The sequence below is a fragment of the Zalophus californianus genome, chromosome 4, assembly GCF_009762305.2.
Source record: "Zalophus californianus isolate mZalCal1 chromosome 4, mZalCal1.pri.v2, whole genome shotgun sequence".
Taxonomy (NCBI): Eukaryota; Metazoa; Chordata; class Mammalia; order Carnivora; family Otariidae; genus Zalophus; species Zalophus californianus.
Window position 1 is genome coordinate 99,038,757 of NC_045598.1, and position 25,283 is coordinate 99,064,039.

Here is a 25,283-nt window from a genome sequence, read left to right on the forward strand (position 1 = left end):
TGAGGGGCCGCGGCTCGACTTCTTCCCACGCCGCGGAGCGGCGGGGGCCCGGTCACCGCTGCCGGGCGCGGCGGGGTCAGCGGCGGCCTCGTCCAGGGAGCAGGCGCCGGGGTTAACTTCGGCGGCGGCGGCGGCGGCGGCGGCGAGCGGGAGGAGGAGCCGGGCGGGGGCGGCCGCCGCGCTTCCCCTCCCCCCGCACACGCCGGGGCTTCTCAGTGGCCGCCCGAGGAGGAAGTTCCGCTCCCCGCCAGACCCGTGCGCTAGCAACAGCGGCGGCGGCAGCGGCGGCTGCGAGGGCGCAGGCATTTGGGGCGCGAATGCCCTTCGCGCCGGCCGTCGAGGGAGCAGCGGCGGAGCTCTCCCCCGAGCGTGGAGCCTGGGGGCGGTGTCGGGAGGCGCGGGCGTGCGAGACCCCTTTCCCGCGGCTTCGCTCGGCGCCGCCGCTTCGCCTTCCCGGCGAGGCGGGAGACCTCCCTCCTTCCCTGTTGGCTGACTTCCGAGGAGCCCCTTATTTTTCCACCACCGAGGTGAAGAGGTTCTGGAATCGAAACATCAGAGGTGGTTAAGTGAATCAGCTGCAACTCCTCGGATCTGGTCAGTCTCCCTTTTGGGGCGGGAGACCACATTGGAGCATCTCACTGGGGTGCAGGAATGGAAGACCCCACCTTGCATCCTTTCTGCAGTGTTGCTTGCCTCATCTACTCTTAGGAATGAAGAGGAGACTTGTGATAACCCGATGAGGTACTGAAAACCAAATGGCAGAGAAAATATTACAGGACACAAACTAGTGATCGGTGTGGGGGCCACGCACGTTTCTGAATGTAATTGGACGAGCGTGAAAGAGGTGCCCTATTAAAAAGCACAGGAGTCCTTTAAGAGGAGCAAAATTGAGTTTCTCCATTTTTTTGCCAAGATTTTGGAGACCGTTCAATGTCTTGTACGTTTGATATAAGATGAGAACTTTGTAAGATATTCTGTTCAAGAGCGTAAACGATGACTACCCCGGCCCTGCTGCCCTTATCTGGACGAAGGATACCACCTCTGAACCTGGGGCCGCCTTCCTTCCCACATCACAGGGCTACCTTGAGACTTTCCGAGAAGTTTATCCTCCTCCTTATTCTAAGTGCCTTCATCACCCTGTGTTTTGGGGCATTCTTCTTCCTTCCAGACTCTTCAAAACACAAACGCTTTGATCTGGGTTTGGAAGATGTGTTAATTCCTCATGTAGATGCCAGCAAAGGGGCTAAAAACCCTGGAGTCTTCCTCATCCATGGACCTGATGAACATAGACACAGGTTTGTTTATTTCAGAAGTTTTGGTATTAACATTTGTTAGAGCAGGGTATGGTTTATTGCATCAAATCTGTCTTATTATTATTTTTTTTAGTAAGATGTAATTTTCCCTGAGTCGTTAGAGTTGTAGTTACTTCAAAACTGGTGGAATAAAACCATGGACTGGAAGGGCTCCTAGAGCCCCATCTAAAGTGCAGCTCCTTTGTTTTATATAGGAGAAACATTTGTGCTCAGCGATATTATGTCTGATGTGAACAATTGGGAGGTAGGAGAATTTAATCTAAAGAAATGATCACCTATGCTACGTCTTCATTTATTAGAATGTGTTGCATTCAGTCATAGTGCCACCCTGTGAAATAGACCCATTGAATCCTGACAGCTTCTATGAGTTCTCTTCCCAAGGGCTCTTATTCTCTAGCTTGTAGTTAAAGATCAGTAGTGAATCTTACCTTTTTAGGAAGACAAACTATGGACAGAATATACCTGTCCTTTTTTAGCGTACAAAAGTACCCTGACTTCTGTTATTTTCAGGGGATCTGTTTTGGTACTGCATGTGAAAATCAGTTATGTTAAAAATATCATCGAATCTTACAGTCATTTCACTTTGTGTCTTGTAGAAAGATTTGGTTATGTTTTTAAATTTTTTATTTTTTTTTAATATGTGAGTTGGAGTGTGTCAAGTAACTTTTGCAATATGGTTGATGGTTCACGTTCTTTCAAATCACCAAATTTGAGGAGAGCTCTTGGGTGAGTAAAGACAAATTAGGATAGAATAGGAGCTCTAGTGATTATCTCTTTAAATCATTTATGCAATTTGTGCCAAAAGAAGAGTTTGGGAAAGTAGTTTACTTTTCTCAAACCTACATTTTTTTTTTGACCTGCTAAGTCCCCTTTTTCCTGTTTCTTAAAATAATTTTTGAGTATGTGGAAAAAAAAAACTATACTTGAATTCTGTTTTCAACTGACATTAGTTTTCACTTTTTATTAAGCAGGAGTTGAAGAAGCTTAGGTTTAGATGTGAGCCTAAGTTAAATACTTGGGATAATGCAATGTTGTAATGACAGCTGGTTTTTCCTTTTTCTCAATCTTAATTCATTATTTGCTTCCCAATTCTTTGACTTTTGGCCAAACCTTGTGGAGTAGTTACTTCTAAAATTGTTTCAAGCCATTATTTTGTAACTAAATTTGGACTTTTTGCCATCATTTTCAACTTCTGTACTTTTTTGCATCAGTTTCTTTTATTTTTGCTCTTTGCTCTTTGTGACTTCGAGAAAAATCTGATGTGATCTGTGAAATATGTTGCTGAAAAATTAACACTGAAAGTACTGTTTTCCTGGAGAACCTTATTTCCCATGATTTTTATACAAGCTATGATAAATATTTGAGAATAAAGGGTGTTAAGACTGGCTTCAGATTTCTTTGAGAGCCACACATTAACATTACTGAACTCTATTACACTAATCTGTCATGTACTAAACAGTTTATATTTTGTGTGGTCTAAAGGTTAATTAAAAAATATACAATATATGGCAACATTCTAGTTTAAAAATATTCACTAGAAAAATTCTCTCTGGGCGCCTGACTGGCTCAGTCGTTAAGCATCTGCCTTGGGCTCAGGTCATGATCCCAGGGTCCTGGAAATGAGCCCCGCATCGGGCTCCTTGCTCAGCGGGGAGCCTGCTTCTCCCACTCCCACTGCTTGTTCACCCTCTCTCGCTGTGATGTCAAATAAATAAAATCTTAAAAAAAAAAAATTCTCAGTTAAGTGTAGTTAAAATGTAAGATTTGAGAAAAAAAAGATTTGAATGAGAATACAGGTATGTCCATCTTTTTTACATTTTTAAAAAGCCTACTTAGATCTCTTAAACAAGAAATCTTTCTTTTTAAAAAAATATTTAATTGAGAGAGAGAGAGACAGCGAGAGAGGGAACACAAGCAGGGGGAGTGGGAGAGGGAGAAGCAGGCTTCCTGCAGAACATGGAGCCCAATGCGGTGCTGGATCCCAGGACCCTGGGATCATGACCTGAGCTGAAGGCAGTCGCTTAACCGACTGAGCCACCCAGGTGCCCCTCTTAAACAAGAATTCTTAAGTTTATATAACCTGTGAATATTTTGCTTTGTGTATTGTTATCCAAAACTAGTGAGTTACTGAGTTGGGAGCTTTGGTTGGTTATTGAGTCTAATGGTAAGGGATTGTGAGCCAGATCCTGAGTTTTGGATATTAAGAGCCCGGGTATCAAATGATACATGTGAGAATTTATTCAGACTGCTTAGTTCCTGAATTTTGGAAAGCAAGGATTCAAATTGTGAGGGTTCCGGTGAAGAGGGATCCCTGTATTATCTCTGTACGTATTTCTGAGGTTATATCCGTTTATATTTGTTTGGTATGTTATCGGTTGTTGCTTATATCTGAAAGCACAATCTGTAGCAGTTTCTAACATGGGCAATAAACTATATTTCAAAATAGAGATCATTCAAGTAATAAGTTTAAAATGTGAGACATAAAACATCAAGCTAATGTAGAAACATTAGCTCATTTAAAAATCATTCAGAAAGATAATATTTCAACAGAACTAGTTGGTGCTAAAATCATACCTATTTTGGGTGTGGTTCAAAAAAATCTTAATTTGAAAACTACAAATTGATAATTTATCTTTATTTTGTGTATGTAGAAGGGTGCAGGGTAGAGGGATGAGAAACCTCACTTTAATGGAGAAGTAATGGAACATGAATCATGGCCATTATTTCTTATTCACAGTATTTAAGGGGTACTTGTTGAATTGACTTTTCTTTATTAATGAGTTAATTTAGTATTATAGTTAGGTGCTTAAGTTCTAGAGCCTTGACTGCATGGATTTATGCCCTAGTTTTCACTGATTAGATGTATGATCTTGAAATTTTTAAACTCTGTGTCTAAGCTGCTTCCTCTGGATGACATTGGCATCTACTTTACAGATTGTTCTAGTGAATGAGATAGTACATGTAAAGTGCTCAAAATATTTCCTAGTATTTAGTAAGTGCTCAGTAAAGATTAGCAGTTATTGTTACTGGTAATTATAGTTTTAATTGAATTATTTTAATTTTGAGACCACTTTAAATACTGTACATGTTTCTGAAAAGTTAGGAACAGATTAATATTTTAAAAGTATACCCAAACCTGTTGTCTAAAGGAACATTTTATAACCAGAGTAGTTAGCAAAAAATGTGTATCGCATGTCCACTGCGTGTCAGGCCCTGCTTTGATGGAGCTTCTCATCTAGGGGGATGATGGGCATTAAATAAATACGTTTCTTTTCTTTTCTTTTTTTTTTAAAGATTTTATTTATTTATTTGACAGAGAGAGAGACAGCGAGAGAGGGAACACAAGCAGGGGGAGTGGGAGAGGGAGAAGCAGGCTTCCCGCCGAGCAGGGAGTCCGATGCGAGGCTCCATCCCAGGACCCTGGGATCATGACCTGAGCTGAAGGCAGACGCTTAATAAGTGAGTCACCCAGGCGCCCCTAAATACATACATTTATTTTCAAAGTGTGCTAAGTGTTATGGAGTTGTACTCAGTGCTGTCCAGGGCACATAATGGTGTGATTTATCCTGTGGATTGGGGTGAGGGGGCAGCCCATGGGAATAGGGAAGTTTTCATTGAGGAAGCAATGAATGGCTCAGAGACTTAGAACAAATAGATCGCTAAGTGAGGTAGAGATGTGGGAAAAAGTGATCAAAGCAGAGGACACCACATTTGTGAGAACCCTAAGAAAAAAGCCTGGCATCATTGAGGATCTGAGAAATGTTCAGTATGGCTGGTGTAGAGATTTAGCAGTGTGGGGCTAGGCGAAAAGACTACATGAGAGGTCAGATTTGGCCTCCTTGTTATTCAGAAAGTATGAGTTAGTTGCAGGCCTTCACATATCAGATTTCACATGAAAGTCTGGACTTCTGATTTCTCTTGAAAAAATTGGAGGATCTGGCAACACCCAAATGGGTTTTTTCACATGGCAGCCCTGAGCTGGATCTGGGCAGCTGCTCTCTCTAGAGGGGTATGTGCTCTTCATTTTACGCCTCTCCACTACTAAGCTGCCAGATAAGTAAATCTAATGAATCAGCATTTCACCTGGTTGTTGTTGAGTTGGGAATCCCTGGGCACGATCCTGGAGAGTCTAGTTAAGTTTTTGGTCTTTATCCTGAGTACTGTGGAAAGTCATTGAAGGGTTTTCGTTAAAGCAAAGCAATGACATAATCATTTTTTTAAATTTATTCTCTTTTTTTTATTTTTTATTTTTTTATTATTATTATTTTTTTTTAAAGATTTTATTTATTTATTCATGAAAGACAGAGAGAGAGAGAGAGAGAGAGAGAGAGAGAGAGGCAGGCAGAGGGAGAAGCAGGCTCCCAAGGAGCAGGGAGCCCGACGCGGGACTCGATCCCAGGACCCTGGGATCATGACCTGAGCCGAAAGGCAGACGCTTAACCATCTGAGCCACCCAGCCGCCCTATTCTCTTTTTTTTTAAAGATTTTATTTATTTGAGAGAGAGAATGAGATAGAGCATGAGAGGGGGGAGGGTCAGAGGGAGAAGCAGACTCCCGCTGAGCAGGGAGCCTGATGTGGGACTCAGTCCCGGGACTCCAGGATCATGCCTGAGCCGAAGGCAGTCGCTCAACCAACTGAGCCACCCAGGCACCTGACATAATCATTTTTTTAAAAATTTAAATAATCACTATGGTTGCATTATAAACACTGGATTGGAGAGGAGCCGAGGGCATGTGAAATTAGGAGAGGCTAGGCCACAGGAGAGATTGGCTTAGACCACAGTGGTGATAATGGAGAAGGAGAGAAATTAGTGGAGAAGAGTGGTTGATTCAAGAGATGTTAATATGTTAAGTTTCACAGAAATTGATAGTTGATCAAATATAGGGGCTAAGGTAGGAGAGGAGGGAGTCCAGGATAACTCTCAGTTTCTGGGTGACATGCTATGGATTACTAGGAAATATATACCATACGGGATTAATACTTTAATTTATATAATCGATAATACATGAATTTGAGATAAAGTCTTTTCATGAGAAAACCTGTATGTTCCCTTCTATTAAGTGGTTCACAAATAACCCATAGTTCTCAGATGATAATAATGTGAAGTTCATGGTTTGATGTTGATGACAGTCATTTTTAGCATCTGTGATTTCAAGGTAACCAAAACAGGTATTGGTTGTAAAACACAAGAATGTTGTTACAAGTGTATACTGATATACATAAAGTATGTTCACGATTTATGTACATAATAGACCTATCTAATTGAAATTTTACTAATTTCATTCTTGAAACTGACATTTGTTTTATATAATGGCTTTATATAAATGGGCTTTGTGGTTTGTTTTGTTTTTTAAATATTTATTTGAATTGCCAGTAAGTTTCATCCTCGAGTCAGCAGTTTGTTAGTGTAACTTGAATACTTGAAAATACGTTAACTTCTGATAGTTTCCTCAAACAGAAAGAATAGGCTTTGGAGTTAGAAGGACCTAAAGTTGCGTCTTTGTTTTACTAACTAGCTGTAAGACATTGTACTAGACATAATCACTCTAAACCTGTGCTGGCCAGTGTGTTTGTCACTAATGACACGTCAGTGTTGGACTTGAAATGTGTCTAGTCCAGATTGCAGTGTGCGTTTTTCAGTGAGAGTTTTTCAAGATTTTCATGTCATGATTTGCATTGTTGCTTGATTCAGTTTTGCTTTTTATTGCAAGAGTAGAGATTTTAAATCTCACTGTCATCATTTTAATTTTAATATCCTTCCTTATCTCATTCCTCCTCCATGCCTTTTTCCGCCTTATCCTGTTGTTAGGGAATTCGGCTCGTGTTTGGGGGAGGTCACATCATTTTATCCTGTTAAGTCTGCTGGGCTTTCCCTTGTAATGTATTTACCCTCTTTGTTTCATGGTTATTTTTCCCACTTGCCTTTACTCAGATGTGAAATCTGCTTATACTTGATATTTATCAACATTCTGATGTAGATGCCTTGATTGTATGTATGTTTATATAGACTTTGTTTACTTTTATTGAGTGAATAACCTTTTCACTTCTGTAGTTGGAGAACAAGTTGATCTGTGCACCTCAGTCTAATTTCCTCTACTCTGCTGTGATACTAGCATCTTTAGTCCTCTCAACTGTTTTGGTGCCAGAATACATTTTTATGTGATTCCTAAATTAAGAGTACAGTTGGCTGCATGGACAGCTACTGAGATTCTTCTTGTCTTGTCCATTACCACTTAGAAAGCAGTTTTTCATTGTTTCCCACATACTTCCCCCATCCTCCAGGAGTTGCTCTCTGACTGAACCTGATCAGTTAGATAATAAGGTAAGAATTGGGAAGAGAGTGGGGAAAGGCAAGTTGAACAGTGAGTGCTCTTACTGTATGGAGGTCTCTGTCCCATTTTCCTATTGGGACAGACCCTTGGTCTCTGAGATCAGTTACAGTTGGGGTAGCGTAGTAGTTTGGGCGTTTTTTTGTTGCATGAGGTGAGGCTTGATTCTGTATAATCTTAAGTATGGTTGTCAGTAAAGAATTCTTCCAAATTCTGATGTGATGGCTCTTATTTCTTTGATAGTCTGAGTTTTCATCATTTTCTGCATCTTTCATAAGTATTGATAGTGATTTGGAAGAGGCTGTATTTTGGCATTGTCACTGCTCACCAGATGACATTTGGTATATTCTTATTTAAAGTCGAATTTTGATCCTAGACCAAGTGACAGTGACCTTGCTTTTATTAGTTCAGCATTATCAAATCACTGAATATGTCAGTATATTTTTAATTCTCAGAAATGAATAAAGTATTAGAATGGTATGGTTAAAATGCAGAATGCCAAGGTATAAATTGTGATTTTCATGTTGGTCAGTGAGTGTTGGAAATTCTAGGAGATGATGCTCCGAAATTGAATGTTAATATATTAACAGTATTTATTGGATCAAGTTAAATGTTTTAAGGAAATCAAATTTGTTCGAGCATTAGTTTATTTGCTTTAAGAGCTATAATAGCCTTTCCAAAATTTCTCTTGGGTTTTATAAGAAGTGTTATAGGGCTATGAAATGTTTCTGTACTCTTATTAATATTTTTGGATTTTCTTTAAAGGATCAAGCAATCTAAGATTATTACTTCCAAATTATTAACGTTATCTTATGTAGGTTATGTAGTCTCTATAACATGTAGTTTGAAATTAGATTTTATTTTTTATCAGCATTATTTATTGTAATTCTGTGCTTCAGTTACGTTGAGTGATTTGCATTTAATCTTATTTCCTAATAAGATTAAAATAGAAATAGTGTTTTCTGATCTACAGGGTTCTTGTTAGTATTAATTTATCCATTACAGCTGAGATTGCCCAAATCCTCTTATGGGTTTATTTCCTTACCTCCCCTGTCTGTAGGTAGTGTTTTTCCCAGGTACTTTATCTTTCTCATGTATGTCTGTGATTGCATATTTACAGTCTATTTGCTTACTTCTCTGTCTCTCCTAAAAGAGTATGGGTTCCTTGAGGGCAAATAACTGTCTTTAATTTATCTTTATATGTCCAATGCTTGAAGTACATTTGGCCCTTAATAAAAGTATATACCTGTTGAATAAATGATGTGCATGGCAAGGTGGCAAATTCCCTAAGAGAAGGTATAAACAAAACACAAGGAAGAATTGAGAGGTAAAATGCAGAAGTAGGAGGAATGATGTCTTACAGTGAGAAGCATAGAGTCTTTAATAAAGGCCATTTATAAAAAATAATTTAAAAAATTAAGGAATGATTCCTATTGGCCCTCTACAACATACTTATTCCTATAAATGTATCTAAGTTATTTTGCATGCCCCCACATTGAATTTCTCCTTCTTTAGGAAAAAAGGAAGAAAATAATAGAGAGCATGTGATAAATGTTTTCACACATTTAACCTATAGTCTTTATGTCAGACCTGTAAGTTAGGTATTACTAACCTAATTTTTACAAATATAGCTATAAAATTAGATCATGCTGAAAGTTGGCACCTGAGAAACTAAACATCTCCAGTAGTTCCCCCACATCCGCGGTTTCACTTGCCTGGTTCTCAGTTACCTGCGGTCAGCCGCACTCTGGAAACAGATGATCCTCCTTCTGATGTGTGTGAGGTCAGTAGCAGCCTAATACTAGGTCACAGCACCTACATTCACCTCATCACGTAGGCATTTTATCATCACATCATCATCATCATAAGGGGAGTGCAGTACAATAAGGTATTTTGAGAGAGGGAGGGAGACCATATTCATGTAACATTTATTACAGTATATTGTTATTTTATTATGAGTTGTTTATCTTTTACTATTATTTATAAATTAAACTTTATCATAGGTATGTATAGGAAAAAATGGTGAATATACAGGGTTTGTTACTATCTGTGGTTTCAGGCATCCTTTAGGGGTCTTGGAACTTATCTCCCACAGAGAAGGAGGTCTTTTTTTGAAATCAGTAGTACCTGGTAAACATTAACTAACTGGACAAATGTTTTGTTTACTGTTGTTTGAAAATTATTTAAAAAATTAGCCTGTGGTTTGGGCTGATGCTACATATTAATTGGCCAGGACAATCATTTGCTGTTTTTAATTTCAGATAAATCAGAATTTTGCAAATTCTGTCAGAAAAGTTTCTTTTGATTGCCATTGAACCTCTGCTGGAAATTTTTCCTTTTAGAACATGGCTATAATGAAGAATACGCTGGAGATTTAGTTACAGATTAGGTTTTAGGATTTATTATAAGAAAAATCTTCAAAGGGCATTCATTTCAGTGGTCTATCTTGGAATTTTATGTAGTCCAGAAGGAAGGGATCATTGTATATTTAAAAGAACATCAGGCTCAGTGTTAAGAGATAGGGGCTTTAGTTTCAGCATTGTCCTTTCTTCCTGGAATGTGTTTAGATAAGCTATAACTTCCCTGTGCCTGATTTATGAAATGAGGGAATTGATTGAATCTTTAAAGATTCCTTCCATCTCATACATATGAAATATTAATAATTTCATGAAGTAGGGAACTGAAAAATGTGGCAGTAATTTACTTCAAGATATTACAAATACTGTGAAAACAAAATGTGTTCTAAATAGGAATTAGCAGTGTCATTTTTACATATAAAAATAAAGGTTAAAAACCATATCATATGTGACTATAATTCATTTCATAATATTCTGATTATATAATGAAATTTGTACCAATTTAAAAAGTGTAAATGAATGAAATACTGTTTTATAGTCTTGGTTCTCGTAAGTTTGAAAGTATAATCTATTGAACATTTTTTTGGAAACATTTTATGTGCTGGCCTGGATGAAGGTAATAGGTATATTTAGAAAAGTATTTCCAGGTGTCATTTTTGAGCCCAGTTAACAATTCCATCTTTATTTTTTTATTTTTATTTTTTAAAGATTTTATTTATTTATTTGACAGAGACACAGCAAGAGAGGGAACACAAGCAGAGGGAGTGGGAGAGGGAGAAGCAGGCTTCCCGCCGAACAGGGATCCCGATGTGGGACTCGATCCCAGGACTCTGGGACCGTGACCTGAGCCGAAGGCAGACGCTTAACCACTGAGCCACTGAGGCGCCGAACAATTCCATCTTTTAATTTGCTAAGTCTTTAGGATAAATGCTGTGGAAAATAGAGTCCCAGAGTAATTCAGGCTTCAGATCTGTGAAGGCTCTTACTATTCTTGATGCAAAATTTTCTTTGATTTCCTAACCTTAATATTGAGAGATGCCATTGAAAGTGTCTGTTTTCTTTTATTCCCCATATCTTAGCAAGAACTTTAGGGACAAGTTCTATAACGAGTTAAAGAAACAAAAGGATTTGAAGTAATCTGGAGACTACAAAGAACAATGTGTATATTGTTTTTCCTTTTACATTTTTGACATTTACATATTTATAAAATCAACCTCTATCACTTGTACAGATCTCTTGGCCTTTCCTTTGTGATAATGATGTTACCATTAGAGAATATTGGTCACATTCATTTATTCAGCAAGTGTTTTTGAGTATTTATGTGCTAAGCATTATACGAAGTGCTGGGGATTATAGAAGATTACTTTTGACTTGGACACCACTGAAAAATTTAAATCTTAGATTCAGATCTTAACATCATTCTTAAAGTATGTATTATCATCTTTGGAGTCAGATTCTGTGGGTCTTAGAGATACCTTCTCACCTAGATAAGACTTGGTGTATGCTTTTAGGTCATTGGCATTTTTTGAGGGTTCAGATACGTTATTGTCTTATCTTTCCTTCTCTCTGTTTTTTCTAATGCATTTATGTCATTAATTTGTGCATTTCTGAAATATGGACTGTGTTATCTGGAAATAAGGTACAATGTTCTATAGCTTTTTTCAGTCAGCATCTAGACTCTGGCATCTGAAAAAAATATGCCCACCAATTAAGATCTGGCATGATTGTATTTATGTGTCTGAAACTCTGTAGATAGCCATATTATGGTTATATTTGTAAGTTTATTTATAAAGTTATATGTGCATACATGACCTCTTAAATTACTTGGCAGTAAGGTGGCATCTGATACAAGGTTTATATTTGATACGTATCTGTTATGCATATAATAATAAATGTGAATATTTTTTCTGTTAATTAGTGATGTCATCAATAAACATTTACCTTTTCATGACCTGGATTTTTCCCTCTACCTAACAAGTAGAGTACTTAAAAGATTGGTAATACCTCGAGTGCAGTGAACATTGAGCGACTGGCTCCTCTTGCTCTTAGACTGTTTGTAGGTGTAGATTCATAGAGTCTGTGAAGAACAGTTTGGTACTATCAGCTAATTTAAAGTGCATATTCTTTGATTCAGCTCTTCTAAGAACTTATTCTTGGGAAATCGTCACATCACTGCACAAAGAAATGTTCAAGAATATCCCATGAAACTATAACATGACATATTTAAATGATCTAAATGTCTGTCAACAGGGGATTACTTAAATAGATGATAATATATCCCAGTATGTGCATAGTTCTTTTTTTTTAACCCCCTTATGGATCTTTCTGGTTATTCCCCAAAGCACTACACTGTTTTAATTTCATAGTTTTATAATAGTATGTTTTGATATCTGGTATAAATTCTCCATCATTTTTTACAAGAGTTATATGCATACATATAAGTCTTAACATAATATTAATGTAACTGTACCTGCTATTTAAAATGTTAACATTTTCCTATTTTAGCCAAAAATTACTCTTCTGGAGGCAAATTTCTGGCCTGAGTTGACATTGTCTTAAGTATATGATTTTATACTTCCGTAACACATATTGATAAAATTATCTATATAAATATAAATGCATAATTATATATTGTTTTGCATGTTCTTAAATATTATATAATATCATTCTGTGAGTTTCTTTTTTGCTCAACATTTTTTTAACAATTTATGTTGATATTGGGCTGTGATTCAATTATTTTATTCTCTTAATCCATTTTATGACTTAATGATAGTCCATTTTTTCTCCATGGTAAAAACTTAATAATAGAACTACTGGGTTGTAAAGTTGGTGTATCACTGACTCAAAATATTTTTTGCTAAATTGTCTGTAGAGTGGTTGTACCAATTTACACTCCTACCTGAATCTTCATAAACCATAAACCATGTGGTATTGTTAGACTTTAAACATCTTTATTAATCTGATGCCAATTTTAGTTTTTATTTCCCTGAGTACGAGTGAGGTGGGACTTTTTTTTTAACATTGGTTGTTTGGGTTTCCCAGTCTTTGAGTTGCTCGTTTACATTTTTTTGGTCAATTTTTCTTTTGGGTTTTTCTCCTTTTTCTTACTTGTATGAATTATTTATACATTCTGACTGAATTCTTTGTTATCTGCATTACACATCTTCTTGACGTGGATGCCTTATTTTTATACTTTATGGTTTCTTTAATGTTACAGAATTTAAAATTTTAATGTAATTGAAATTGTTAATTTTCTTCATGGTATTGCTTTGTGAATTTTGCTTAGGGAATGATTTAAATCCTGAAGTTATAGTGACCTGTATTTTTAATTCTGGCAGTTTTCAAGTTTTGTTTTTCACACCTAGGGATTTAACTTACTACTTGGTTTTAATTTTCTGTGTGATAAGGTAGGGATTGAGTTTATTTTTTTTTTTGTACAGGTGTCCAGTTTTCCCTGTGCTATTTTTTGAAGAATCTGTCTTTTCCCATAGATTTGTAATGCTGTTTCTTCCATAAAACAATTTTTCATAGGTTTGTTTCTGGGCTGTCTGTCCTATTTCTTTTGGATGTGCATGATGTGCTGTTTAGTAAGTGTATTAATGAGTGTAGCTTTACGTAAGTCTTGATATCAGGTAACGCTGCTGACCGAATGCTTGTGTCCTCCCAAAATTCGTGTGTTGAAATCCTGATTTTTAGTGTGATGGTATGAGGAGGGTGGAGCCTTTGGAAGGTAATTAGGTTATGAGTCTGAAACCCTCATGAATGTGATTAGTGCCCTTATAAGAACATGTGAGAGAGCTTGCTTTCTCTCTCTGCGCATTCCACCATGTGAGGAGCTGGCAGTCTGCAACCTGGAAGAGGGTTCTCACCAGAACCTGACATACTGGCATCCTGATCATGGACTTCCAGCCTCTGCAACTATAAGAAATAAATTTTTGTTGTTTATAGGCCACTCACTCTATGGTACTTTATTATGGCTGCACAAAGACAGGGTGGGTTTTACCTTATTCATTAAAATTGTGTTTGCCCTTCTTGAGTCTAAGCTCTTAAGTATTTCTTCAATCAAGGTAAATTTTGCATGACATAAAATCAGTCATCTTAAACAATTTAGTGGCATTTAGTACATTCACGGTGTTGTGCAATCACCGCCTCTGTGTAGTTCCAAAAATATTTTCATACCCTAAAAGAAGCTCCATACCCATTAAGCAGTGACTCCCCACTTGCTCTCCCCACCAGCCCCTAGCAAACTACCAGTCTCCTTTCTGTCTCTGAGGATTTTACCTATTCTGGTAAATGTTATGACCCATGTGGCATATATTTAACATAAATAGTATCACGCTATGTAAGACATTTTGTGTCTGGCTTCTTTCACTTACAGTGTTTTAGAGACTAATCCACATTGTAGCATGTGTCAGTACTTCATTCCTTTTTATGGCTGAGTGATACTCCATTGTTTGTATAGACAGTTTACAGTTTGTTTATGCATTCCTCTGGTGATGGACAAGTTGGACTGTTTCCGCCTTTTTGCTACTGTGAATAGTGCAGCTGTGAACATGTGTTTACATGTATTTGTTTAAGTATCTGTTTTGAATTCTTCTCTTGGGTATATCCCAAGGAGTAGAATTTCTGGGTCATATGGTAATTCTGTGTTTAACATTTTGAGGAACTGCCAAACTGTTTTCCATGGCAGCTGAATCATTGTACCTTCCCATTTGCGACATCTGAAGGTTCCAGTTTCTCCACATCCATGTCAAAGTTTAAAAAAAAATTATATCCATCCTAATGTGTGTGAAGTGGTATCTCATTGTAGTTTTCATTTGCATTTCCCCTCATGACTACTGATATTGAACATCTTTTCATGTGCTTATTGGCCCTTTGTGTATCTTTTTTTAAAGAAACGTCCACCCAAGTACTTTGTCCCTTTAAAAAAAATTGGGTGGTTTGTCCTTTTGTAATTGAGCGGTAAGATATATTTATATCTTCTGGATACTAGATCCTTATCAGATTGATGGTTTGTGAGTATTTTTGCCCTTCCTGTAGATTATCTTTCACGTTCTTGGAAATGTTCTTTCATGTAAATAGTTTTTAATTTTGATGAAGCCCAATTTATTTTCTTTTGTTACTTATGCTTTTGTTGTCATTTAAGAATTTATTACCAAACCAAGGTCACAAAGATTTACTCTTATTTTCTTAAGATTTTTATGACTCTTATTTTCTTAAGATTTTTTTGACCTTATGATTCTTAAGTATAGTATAGTACTGTCTTTTAATACCGAGTTTTTATATTTAGGTTGTGGATCCATTTTGACCTTTGGTGTATGGTATGAGAAAGGGGTCCAACTTCATTATTTTATGTGTGGTTATTCAGTTGTTCGTGCACCATTTATTGAGGAAACTTTTTTCCCCCCATTGAACAGTATTGGCACCCTTTTTGAAAATCAGTTGTCTGCACTAGTATGAGTCTATTTCTGAACACTCAGTTCTGTTACTTTCATCTGTATATATTTGTGCTTTTATGCCAGTACCACACTGGTTTTTTTGTTGTTGTTCTTGAAATTACATAGCTTTTACCCATTTAGTTCCACATTATCATGAAAAGTAAATCATTATTATTTAATATATAAAAAATTAAATAATGGACCTTATGTTAGCATCAGTCATAGATATAAAAGGCCATTTGGTCTGAGCTTAATAGGACTTAAAGTCCTCTAAAAATGTACATACATTTTAGAGAGAATGGGGATGAGGGAAAAAGAGAGCAATCAGAATCAGAAAGAGATGCAGGCAGAGGGAGAGACATTATTTTAAATAGGTATCTCATTCTCCACCACTGGGGTTGCACACACCTCACATGCAAGAGAATATAATAACAACATAATCTCGAAAATGCATTCAGAGATAGGAATTCATGACCTAGAATAGTACCACACAGTTTTGATTACTGAACCTTTGTAGCAAGTTTTGAATTTGGGAATGTGAGTGCTGCAAACATTGTTATTCTTTTTCAGGATTGTTTTAACTATTTGGGGCCACTTGCAGTTCCTTATATATTTGAGGATCAGCTTTTCGATTTCTGCAAAAACAGCTGTGGGAATTTTCATAGTGATTTTGTTGAATCTGTAGAGTGCTTTGAACAGTCATACCTTTTTAACAATATTAAGTCTTCCAATCCATGACTATATCTTTCCATCATGTACGTCTTCTTTTTCTTTCAGCAATATTTGTAGTTTTCAGTACACAAGTATTTCACCTCTTTAGTTAAATTTATTTCTAAGTATCTAATTCTTTTATATGCTATTATAAATGGAATTGTTTCCTTAATTTCCTTTTTTGGATTTTTTCATTTGTGATATATAGAAACGTAACTGATTTTTGTGTGTTGAGCTTGTGCTGTCGATTTTACTGAGTTTGTTATCTCCAGTAGTCATTTTGTGGATTCTTGGGGATTTTCTGTACATATAGGATCATGTCATCTGTGAATAGAGGTAGTTTTACTTTTGCCTTTCCAACTTGGATTCTTTTGATTTTTTTTTTTCTTGCCTAATTGCTCTGGCTAGAACTTTATAGTATAATGAATAGCAGTGGTGAAAGTGGGCATCTTTGCCTTATTTCTGATCTTAGGGGGAGAGCTTTTAGTCTTTCACTACTGAGTATGTTAGTTGTGAGGTTTTTATAAGTGCCCTTTATCATGTTGAGGGAAGTTTCTTTATATTCCTAGTTTGCTGTATGTTTATCATGAAAGGGTGTTGGATTTTGTCAGATGCTTTTTCTGCATCAGTTGAGATGATCATGTGTTTCATTCCCTTTGTTCCATTAATGTGGTGTATTACATTTTGTGATTTTCTTGTGTTGAACCACATTTGCATTTCTGGGATAAAATCTGCTTGCTCATGGTATGTATAATCCTTTTAATATGCTGTTGGGATTAGTTTGCTAGCATTTTGTTGAGGATATTTGCATCTGTATTTCTAAAGGGTATTGGTCTGTAGTTTTCTTGTGGTATCTTTGGCTTGATATCAGTGTCATGCTGGCTTCATGGAATGAGTTAAGTGTTCTTTCCTCTTCTATTTTTTTGGAAGAGTTTGAGGAGGATTGGTGTTAATTCTTTGAACATGGTAGAATTTACTTGTGAAACCATCTGGTCCTGGGCCTTTCTTTTTTGGGAGGTTTTTGGTTCCTGATTCAATATCCTTACCTTTTACAGGTTTATTTAGATTTTCTGTTTTTGCTTGAGTCACTTTTTGTAGTTTGTGTGTTTCTAGGAATGTGTCCAATTCATCTAGGTTTTCTAATTTGGTTGTGTACACTTATTTATAGTACTGTCTTTTAATCTTTTTTATTTCTGTAAGGTCAGCAGTAATGTCTCCATTTTTATTTCTGATTTTAGTTAGTTACATCATCTCTGTTCTAGCCATTATTGAAAGTGGAGTATGGAAGCTCCAACTATTATTGTAAAATTGCCTGTTTCTTCCTTCAGTTCTATCAATGCTTGTTTCATATATTTTGGGTTTTTTTTGTTTGGTGTTTATAATTATTATGTATATATTTATAATTGCTACATCTTCTTGATGAATTGACATCCATAAGTATTTTAGAATTAGGTTATCAAGATCCCAGCCTGCTGCTTTCCAGTTTCCCTTTAGTACTGCTTATTGGTTAAACCTAGTAGGAAGCCAGTTGATAAAAGAGAGGGATAATTTGCAGAGTCTAAGCCCCAGCATCATGAAGGAAAGTATAGAAGAGTAGATATGGAATTGAAGATTTGGGTTTACTCACTGGTGCTATCTGGCTTCCTTGTTTTTAGTGTATGGACTTCTTAAATAAATTTTTATTTTTTTATAAGATTTTATTATTTGTTTGAGAGAGAGAGAGCATGAGCAGACAGAGGGAGAGGGAGAGGGAGAAACAGGTTCCCCACTGAGCAGGGAGCTCCATGCAGGGCTTGATCCCAGGAGCCTGAGATTAGGGCCTCAGTTGAGGGCAGATGCTTAACTGACTGAGCCACCCAGGAACCCCTTTTAGTATATGGACTTTAATTAGGTCCAGATGAACAGTCAGTGGGGCAGTCTATGAGGGGCCTCTTTTTTGTAGACTTGGAGTTGAATAGGCAGTAGTTCACCTTAGGCAAAATGGATCCCTTTTGTCATGGCCTTTTCTCTGGAGAGCCCTGTAGTCTCCCTCAGGTGATGGTTTTGAACTGAGCAGATGATCAGGAGGACCTCTTCACAGGAGTGACTGAGTTTAGCCTTGCTGAAAGTTATAGCAGTTGGCAACTCAGGTATGAGAATAGCTTTGCAGGAGAGCAGGCTATATAGGTTAGTGCTTTGCCAAGTCCCAGGTCTCTTCCCAGATTCCTGAAAGTACTTTCTTTATCAGTGAGTAATAGTAATCAGTAATTATGGGTTGGTTGACTGCCTTCCTCCTCTCCAGCTTCTTCTCATTTATGCCATATTCAGAATAACTTGGGAGTTTAAAGCATTAGGTGGAACTCCTCTGTTTTTCAGTGGTGGTGGTGGGTCAGAATTTTTCATTCTACATTGGTTGCAGTTGCCTCACCAACATTTGAGAGTGAGTCAAAGGCATGGCATAGTCCTGGAATACCTCTTCCGTCTGCATTAAAAAAATTATAGTAGAGGAATTTTGGATACAGACAGTAGAAACCAAGTGTAATGCATGTTTAAAAAGGTATTTATTGGAAGGATATTGTTTGGCTTTCAGAATTGATATAAAGGCTAGAGAACTAGGTTTAGAAAATAGGCATTAAAGGAAGCTAGGTATGCAGAACCATAGTGAAGTTCAAGAAACAGTGTACCACCGTTAGTGCTGCTGTCACTGAGCAGTGGTTATGGCTTTGCTACCCTTTTTTTTTTTGTTTTATTTTGTTTTAAAGATTTTATTTATTTATTTGAGAGAGAGAGAAAGAAACAGAGGGAGCATAATCTGAGGGAGAGGCAGAAGCAGACTCCCCACTGATCAGGGAGCCTGATACGGGGCTCGATCCCAGGACCCTGGGATCATGACCTGAACCGAAGGTAGACCCTTAAGCGACTGAGCCACCCAGGTTCCCACTTTGCTACCTTTTGACACTGGATCTGCTTCCTGAGTTATTTCTAAAATTGAGTCCTTGTTTATGTCACTTCAGCTCTGTAGTCCCAGCCAGAGCATCTGATTGCCTAAGTGTGGGTTATAGGCTCTTGTCTTGTTGTTAGATGATAGAAAGACAAACTATCTTGAACCTTCTGACTTCTATAGGAAGAGAAGGGATTCTGCTTCCAGTATAGTGGTGAATTCCTCAATTTAGATAAGGGATTACGTATTAACATCTTAAGAAACCTAAGGTAAATTGAAAAGAACCATAAGTTTTATTACAGTGACTGGTATTGTAGTTGCGGATGAAATTTTTACTTGTGCTGTGCTATTTAGAAATGTAGATATAAACAGTCTTTCTAGACTCTACCCTTTCAGTACTTTCTGTGCAGTGGTTTAAAACAGGGGCCAGTATTCTCCCCTTAGAGGGTTGTTGGAAACATGAGGGCATTTTTTGCTTGTCACACTGATGAGAAGGGTAGCATTACTGGCATTTAGTGGATGGGCACCAGGAATCCTAACCACTGCAGTGCCCTGGTATTCTGCACAACAAAGAATTGAATTATCTTGCCCCAAATGCCCATAGTGCATTTGAGAAACACTGGATTATATGGATTATCTTAATGAAGGGCTGCAAATTATTATTGGCCTCTTTTACTTCACTGTCTGTACCCTCTAGTTTGAGCTTTCTTTCTTACTTCCTTGCTTTGCTTCTTGGTACTTTTCTTTTAGTTCAGGGACTTTATTCCTTTTCAAGCCAAAAAAAAAAAAAAAATCTTCAACACCACATACAAAGATTAACTCAAATTGATCAAAGACCTAATGTAAGAGCTAAGATTATGAAACTCTTAGAAGAAAACTTAGGGGAAAAGCTTCATGACATAGGATTTGGCAATGATTTCTTGGATAGGACACCAAAAACACAGGCAACAGAAGAAGAAAATAGATAAGTTGGACTTCATTAAAATTAAAAGCTTTTGGGGGCACCTGGCTGGCTCATTTGGTGGAGTGTGTGACTGACTCTTGGTCTCAGGTGAGTTCAAGCCTCACAATGGGTGTATAAATAAACTTTTTAATAAAATCTTAAAAAATTAAAAACATTTGGGTTATCACTAGTTTGTGGACTGCAGGGCTTGGAGCTGAGGATAGGGGGGTCTAAGTCTGTGTGGGCTGCCATAGCAAAATACCAGAGTGAATGGTTTAAATAACAAATCTATTTCTCATAGTTCTAGAGGCTAGAGAGTCCAAGATCAAGATCCAGCAGGATTTGGTTTCAGGTGAAGACTCTCTTCCTGGCTTGCAGGTGGCTGCCTTCTTGCCGTGTCCTCACATGACCTTGTCTTTTGTGCTTAGGTAAGGCAGGAAGGGTGTAGAGGAGAAAAGAGAGAGATTTCTCTTTCTCCTTCTAAGGCCTCTTATCTCCCATCATGAGGGCCTCACCCTTATGCAGTCTAAACCCTCATTACTTCCCAAAGGCCCCATTTCCAGATACTATCGTGTTCAGGGTTAGTTTCAATATACAAGTATGGGATACAGACATTCAGTCTATGTGAATTTTTAGGGATACATTCATTTCTAAGAGATAGCATCTTCGGGAGAAACCAAATAAACTTAGACCACAGAAGCAAGTTGTCAGTTTGAAGAGGCTAGGTGGAGAAGGAAGATATGAACCAGAAGAAAAATTAGAGAAACAAGAAAAGGAAGGTTCAAAACTAGAAAATGGGAAGGCAGAGCTGACCAGGAACAAGAGAGGTGGCTACTGCTTTGTTCCTGAATCTTATGTTTCAGGTGTAGGCAGGGGGTACTTGGTAAAGATGCTTATGGTGCAAACAGCAGCTTTGGGCCAGGGGCTGCACTAAAGTCTGAATGGATAATGTTTTAGTCCACAGGAAAATAAGGAGTAATGTTAACAAAACCTTTTTAAAAAGAACATTTAGAGTAAACTGTCTTTATGTCTTCACAGATGACCTTTAGTGACCTATAGTTTTGTTTTGAACATGATTTCTTTTTTTCTCTCTTTTTTAAATTTAAGTATAGTTGACACACAGTGTTACGTTAGTTTCAGGTGTACAACATAGTGATTATGTGCTTGCCCCAAGTGTAGCTGCCATCTGTCTCCATACAATGCCATACAGTGCCATTACCGTACTATTGACTATATCCCTTATGCTGTGCCTTTCATCCTGCTGGCTTATTCTAACTTCCATGACTGGAACCTGTACCTCCCACTCCACTTCATCCATTCTGTCCATCCCCCACCCCGTCCCCTCTGGCAGTCACCAGGTCTCTGTACTTATGGGTCTGTTGCTGGTTTTTCATATGTTCGTTTGTTTTGTTTTTAGGTTACACAGATGAGTGAAATCATATAGTATTTGACTTTCTCTGTCCAACTTATTTCACTGAGCATAATACCTTCTATTCATGTTGTTGCAAATGGCAAGATCTCATTTTTTTATGGCTGTGTAATATTCCATGATATGTTTACATGACATTTATACGTTTATTGATGGATACTTAGGTTGCTTTCATATCTTGCTATTGGAAATAATGCTGCAGTAAACATAATGGTGCATATATGAATTGATGATTTCTTATAATCAATCTAGCATAAATGTTGTCTCTGGCCTGCATTTAATGGTTACTTTTTGATGATTATGATTTTTGGGGAGAGAGGATCTTTATAATAATCAGAAAACCATCAACTTTCATTCTTTATACTTTCTTAGCTAGTTAAAAGGACTACTTAAAATACTGAGTCAGTCACCTTCTAAGACAAAAGAACATTATGAAATAAAGTCTTATAAAATATTGAAGCTGAAAGAAAGAGGCTGGGAGTTGCTGTGTACATAATAGTTTCTTCTTTTGCTTTTGAGTTTTATACCTGTTTTCAGTTTCTGATTCACTGCAGGATGGCCAGGCTTTGTTTTATTTAGAACCTCTGTTCTGGGGTAGAGATTTTACTATTTCTTTGTTACATATTTTTAAATGATAAGAAAACACTTTGAATTTCTCACAAGGTTTGTTTTATAATGGATTCTGGCATGTGTGGTTTGGTTATCTGTGCGCCTGCTCTGTCTGTGCTTTAGATTTTAATCTCAGGAGAGCAACACCTCAAGGAAGAAGCAAATTGACAAAATGTGGGGTTTTTTGGCCTTCCAAATAAATTGTAAAAATCGGTTGGGTTAAAAACAAGAGACATGAGGGGCGCCTGGGTGGCTCAGTCGTTAAGCGTCTGCCTTTGGCTTGGGTCATGATCTCAGGGTCCTTGGGATCAAGCCCTGCATCGGGCTCCCTGCTTTTCGGGAAGCCTGCGTCTCTCTCTCCCACTCCCCTGCTTGTGTTCCTTCTCTCACTGTGTCTGTCTCTGTCAAATAAATAAATAAAATATATTTAAAAAACCAAAAAAAACCCAGATACGTGAGAGAGATTGTAATCAAAATGATCACATGAAGGAAACAAACTTAGCACTATATTTATTGTTGAGGGATGAAATAAGTATGGTAGACGTAGATGATCAAGATGAAACAACAGGATCCGAGAAACATGATGAAAATTAAGGTGGCTTTCCATGTGATCATTCATTCATTATTCATCAGGTATTTATTGAGTACTATGTTTCAAACAGTGGGAATATAACAGAGTAAGATAATGCCCTAAACTTAAAAAGTTTAACAAACTTATAGAAAAATGATAACTATGAAAATAAGATTTATAAATAAAGGGCTATGGGAAGAGTGATGTTAGCATCATGGTTGCATAAGATGTCCCTCATTTTTGTGCCCTACCACCCACAACAATGTTTCAGCTTCTATCCGTGAACAAAAGTGCCTTTGTGGGGGCTTTGCAATCAGCATTATACACCAAAAGACCCAGGAGGAATCTTGCCCACCCCATCAGATAATAGGCAAAGAGACCTCTGTCCTGGCTGTGGACCCTGCAAACTGGCCTTTGACCTGGATTTAACCTTTCTTAGCTGCAGTCTGAAGCCCCTGGAGAACACTGAGACATTCACCTGTGGACAAGAGAGCCTTGGTGGGCATCCACGTTTCTAGAAGAGAAGTTCCAGCACTCTGTGGGAGCAAAAAAATATATGAGTTTGGACTCACTGGAGTGGGTAAAAGGAACAGCTTGGCCTTACCTGAATCAGCCCTCCCCCAACGTAGCACAGCTTCAGACCAGAGCCCATTTCAGCCCATGATTTCTCCCACGGGGGAAAGGCAGAATGGGTAAGTGAACATCCAGCTTCCCCAGCTATGCTGGATGTTGCCAGAGAGACTCATTTCTCTCTCCTCCCATCTAGTGTACTAAATTGGGAGCTCCCTGACTGAGATGTGAGAAAAGACTGGGATAGTGGCAGAAAGGACTCTTGGACATTCAAGGGATGTAGATTCTCTTAACTGCTTCATGGACCCCCATCAAGACGCTCACCCCTGAGTTGCTGGAAAAGCCTCACCTGTAGATTCCCTCAGCGGCCCATGGGCACCCTCAGCACTCCCTGTGCCATATACCTCCTCCCACTATGGAGCCAGATCTTTGTGCTCCTGAAGGCAAACTTAGGCACCCCAAATCTGTGGCTCAGGGAGAGAGCACAAACTTGTGCTGTCGTGCCACCCTTAGGAGAACAAAAGAGGCAGTCAGCACTCCACCTGGTGCATCGTAGGATTGAGAAAAGGCAGACAAAATCGAGAATTCTCCCACAAATGGGAACAAGAAGTATGAAGCAGGTGTATCGATAGAAAGTCTCAGAATTTCTAACAGGGCTGATGGAAGGCATTTATTCTCCCCAGAAGGCAGTTGGTAAAGACTAGAGGAGGTGACTGATACTTCAGCTGCAGAGAGAGCAATGCAAAAACTCCCAAAGAACATGAAGAACCAAGGAAACATGACACCACCAAGTAGTCACAATAGACTTCCAGTAACTAGACATGGAGATTGATGAATACAATGGATAAAAAATTCAAAATAGCTGTTTTAAGGAAAGTCAGTGAGCTATGAGAAAACACAGAGAACAAAATCGATACATGAGCAAAATGAGAAGATTAACAAGGAGATAGAAATCATAAGGAAGAACCAAATTCTGGAGCTGAAGAATTTGATGAAAGAAAGGAAGACTGCAGTAGAGAGAATCAGTATCAGAATGGACCAAGCAGAAGAATGATTCTGTGAGATAGAAGACAGAAACTTTGGAATTACACATGCAATAGAGAATAAAGAAGAAAGATGAGAAAGAGTGAAGAAAACCTATGTGATCTTTGGGATACTATCAGAAGAACCAATTTGCAAATTATTGTTGTTACAGAAGAAGAGAGGGAGAAGGGGGCAGAATACATATCCATCTCAGGTGTACACAGAACATTTTCCAGGATAGATCATAGGATAAGTCACAAAATAGGTCTTAATAAATATAAGAATATTGAAATCACACCAGGTAACTTTTTCAATAACTGGTCTGAAACTAGAAATCAATTACAGAACAAAAGCTGGAAAATTCATAAGTATGTTGAAATTCGGCAACACTTGAACAATCAGTGGATTAAAGAAGTCCAAAGGGAAATCCAGAAATACCTTGAAACATACGAAAATGGAAACACAACATACCAAAACTTATGGGATGCAGCAAAACCAGTTCTGAGAGGGAAGTTTATAGGGATAAACCCCTACATTAAGGAAAAAAAAGATTTTTAAATAAATAGCCTAACTTTAAATCTCAAGGAACTAAGAAAAAAACAAACAAAACAAATGAAGCCTACAGTTAGCAGAGGAAGGAAATGAAAAGAGCAAAAGGAACTGAAATGGAGACCAGAAAACCAATAGAAAAGATCAACCAAACTAAGAGCTGTGTTTTTGGAAAGATAAAATGGACAAGCCTCTACCTACACTGCTAAGCAAAAAAGAAAAGGCATGGGGCACCTGGGTGGCTCAGTCATTAAGCGTCTGACTTTGGCTCAGGTTGTGGTCCCAGGGTCCTGGGATCGAGCCCTGCATCGGGCTCCCTGCTCCGCGGGAGGCCTGCTTCTCCCTCTCCCACTCCCCCTGCTTGTGTTCCTGATCTTGCTCTCTGTCAAATAAATAAATAAAATCTTAAAAAAACCCCACACAAATAGAATCTGAAATTAAAGAGGACACAACTGATAGCACAGATATACAAAGGATAAGAGACTACTAAGGACAAATAAATGCCAACAAATTGGGTAAT

The 25,283-nt window shown here is 37.9% G+C and overlaps 1 protein-coding gene across 1 annotated transcript in view; it reads left to right on the forward strand.

The window, feature by feature from the left end:
* The first annotated feature begins 521 nt into the window (after nucleotides 1–521).
* Nucleotides 522–25,283, forward strand: part of MAN1A2 (mannosidase alpha class 1A member 2) — a 198,932-nt gene continuing 174,170 nt past the window's right edge. Inside the window, exon 1 of the mRNA XM_027599147.2 lies at nucleotides 522–1,295. Coding sequence (XP_027454948.1) covers nucleotides 994–1,295 — 302 coding nt within the window. The 5' untranslated portion in view covers nucleotides 522–993. The remainder of the gene's footprint in view (nucleotides 1,296–25,283) is intronic.